Here is a 2,500-nt window from a genome sequence, read left to right as displayed (position 1 = left end):
TTACCGTATGAGCACTCGAGCGCTGCCTGGAAAACTCACTGTGAACTCGAAGAAATATTCCGCGCGACAGCAGGAAAAATGACAACTCACTCACGTTGATACAGTCATGTACGTCTGGTTTACAACAAAGGAGTTCTTCCTCGTATCGATAATGGAGTCAGAGAGGACATGTCGAAACGAAAGTGTTGTAAATGTTGACGAGCGGCATGTGTCCCAATCCGTTTTGTGACCAAAATAGTTCCCTTGAGCTGCGATGCAATTTACTCACCGTGTGACGAAGACGACATCGACACGGACTCATTCCCAAGGCCATGACTTGGCAAAGCTATCCGTGTGACTTCGACGACATTTTGAGAAAAGCAGACGCTTGTGAACGCTGATAGAAGACGGCGTTGACTGCTAAATTCAAATATATTGGCGATCTTGAAATACTAAAATAAATCTCAAAAAGCTACAGCGCGATGACTTCCATATTCACTCATACCATTGCAGTGTTGTGGGTGTGTTCACATGGCGTGAGCCAGTCAAGTGTCAGTCAGTTCGGCAGGAAGCGCGACCTCCAACAACAAGTCGTTTGGTGCAGCCATCTTCTTTGTCTTGTATCAGCTTGATCACCAAAACAATAAAAAAGAAGTTTGACTTAAGGATAGGTTGGGATTTGAACTCACAACTTCATGGTCAGCAGACAGCATTCATAACCACAAGGCCAAAAAGGAAAGGATAAATCGTGGGTTTTGATAAAAAAATCGATACTGGCTTCCTGGGCAAATTGTAAACCATGGGAAAAGGCCGGAAACCTGGCCGAAATTCTAACTCCTTAACGGCTGGTCCAATTGTTCCGAAATCTTCACAGAACAATTTGCCGTGTCCTAACAAGCCATTCTATGTACTTTGTTGTCCAAATTTCCCTTATCTTCATACTTTTTAAGACCCAAACCTGATTGTAAATCTTTTTGAAACAGACTATAGGTGACGAGCTTTCCCTTCACGTACAGTATGCACTCTACGTGTGTAGTGCCTTTTAGGTGTTATCTAATTTTAATTTAGGTACCTGCTTTCTCTACCGAAATCACTGAAATCAAAGTTACATCCTGACCGACAATAAGGTGTCTATAGTAAATCGGCCCCCTCTCAAGGGTGACTGTGAACGGCCACCCAGGTTCGAAACCTCGGGAGATATAGGGTTAGAGTTGCCTGTGCCGTCTCCCCACAGCCTATAACCCCCTTGGTCACATGACACAGGATGTGCACCAAGAGTATATGAAACCCAGAGTATGCAGAGTGTGACTATTTTTCTGCATGGATGTCTATCACGGTGAAGTTCTGCGATTACGTCATAGTTGGTGCAGATAAGCGGCAGCAAGTGGCGTTGTGCGAAAAACCCATATCTCTCGCATGTCCCCATCAAAACATGTGCGGCTCGGAGTAACAGAAATTTCAAAGTTCCGGGAAGTTCCCGGTCCCGGACGGCCCGGAAAAACAAGGTATGAGTGTACAGTTGTTTTCATGGATCTGATCATCAACTCACCACCCTAGAAAAACGCAAGGAGTGTGGATTGATGTCGATTCTACTCTGTGCAGACTTCAGTTTTCCATTATATCAATATAACATATTTGCCAGAGTATAGAGTGCACTTTGGAGGAATTACTCCTGGCCCCAAATCGCTGGTGCGCACAATGCTCCGAATATGAAATTAAAAAAATGAACATGATTGTACTTCGAAAAGTAGTGCAATGCATCAAACTGCTACGAAGTGTGCCGCCTCTGACCCTGCATAAGCCACCCGAATGCACTTTTTTATGACAATGGTCGCACTATCGTTCTGTCTTTATGATTAATAATGCTTTCAAATCTAAGCTGCACATTACACTCCGGATATACCTTGAATTACCAGAACATTACTTAAAATGGGGGTGTGCGTTATACTCCGGCAAATACGGTAAGTAAACACACACTGCGACTCCTGTCACTTATATATAATTTTATATCTCTTACCAGAGAGTTGGGCTGCGGAGGCGTAGCTGAATCTCCTGTTGCATTCTTGGCGATCGACAAGCCTCCAGTAGTAGGCAGGGCAATGGGCTTGGCAGCTAAGCCCTCTGTTGGCAGTGCTGACCGCTGGACTTGCTGCACAGCTATGGCTGGGCTCCTGGCCAAGCTAGCTGCCCTGGCACCAGTGATGGCTATTTGGCGCGGTTTGGGCTTTGGGGCTTGATCCGAGGGCAGTCTGACTGCTTCGTACCTATCCGATTCAAAGCCAGATGCTAGTGTAGAGACACTAGCAGACCTGAAAGGAGCAGCTTGTCTAGGTTTCGGAGAGGGCTTGGGATCAGCTAGGGCAGATGTCGCTGCCTGAGTGCCCATTGATTGGTTACCGCCAGCGGCTAGTCGTGTGTGGTCACAGAGCGGTGGTCGTGAAGGAGACACAGGATCAGAAGTCACTACCGGCTGCACTCTGTGAACCGTAGTGGGATCCTTAGTTTCCACTGTTCTTGCTGT

General features: G+C 46.2%; 1 protein-coding gene across 1 annotated transcript in view; it reads right to left on the bottom strand.

Annotated features, from left to right (window-relative positions):
• Positions 1 to 2,500, bottom strand: part of LOC135819664 (uncharacterized) — a 35,790-nt gene that overhangs the window by 16,570 nt on the left and 16,720 nt on the right. The window contains exon 6 of the mRNA XM_065332913.1: positions 1,997 to 2,500. This exon is cut by the window's right edge and continues 296 nt beyond it. Coding sequence (XP_065188985.1) covers positions 1,997 to 2,500 — 504 coding nt within the window. The remainder of the gene's footprint in view (positions 1 to 1,996) is intronic.

Source organism: Sycon ciliatum, chromosome 6, assembly GCF_964019385.1.
Source record: "Sycon ciliatum chromosome 6, ocSycCili1.1, whole genome shotgun sequence".
Lineage (NCBI taxonomy): Eukaryota > Metazoa > Porifera > Calcarea > Leucosolenida > Sycettidae > Sycon > Sycon ciliatum.
Note: the sequence above shows the minus strand (reverse complement) of the source record. Positions and strands in the feature narration are given on the sequence as shown.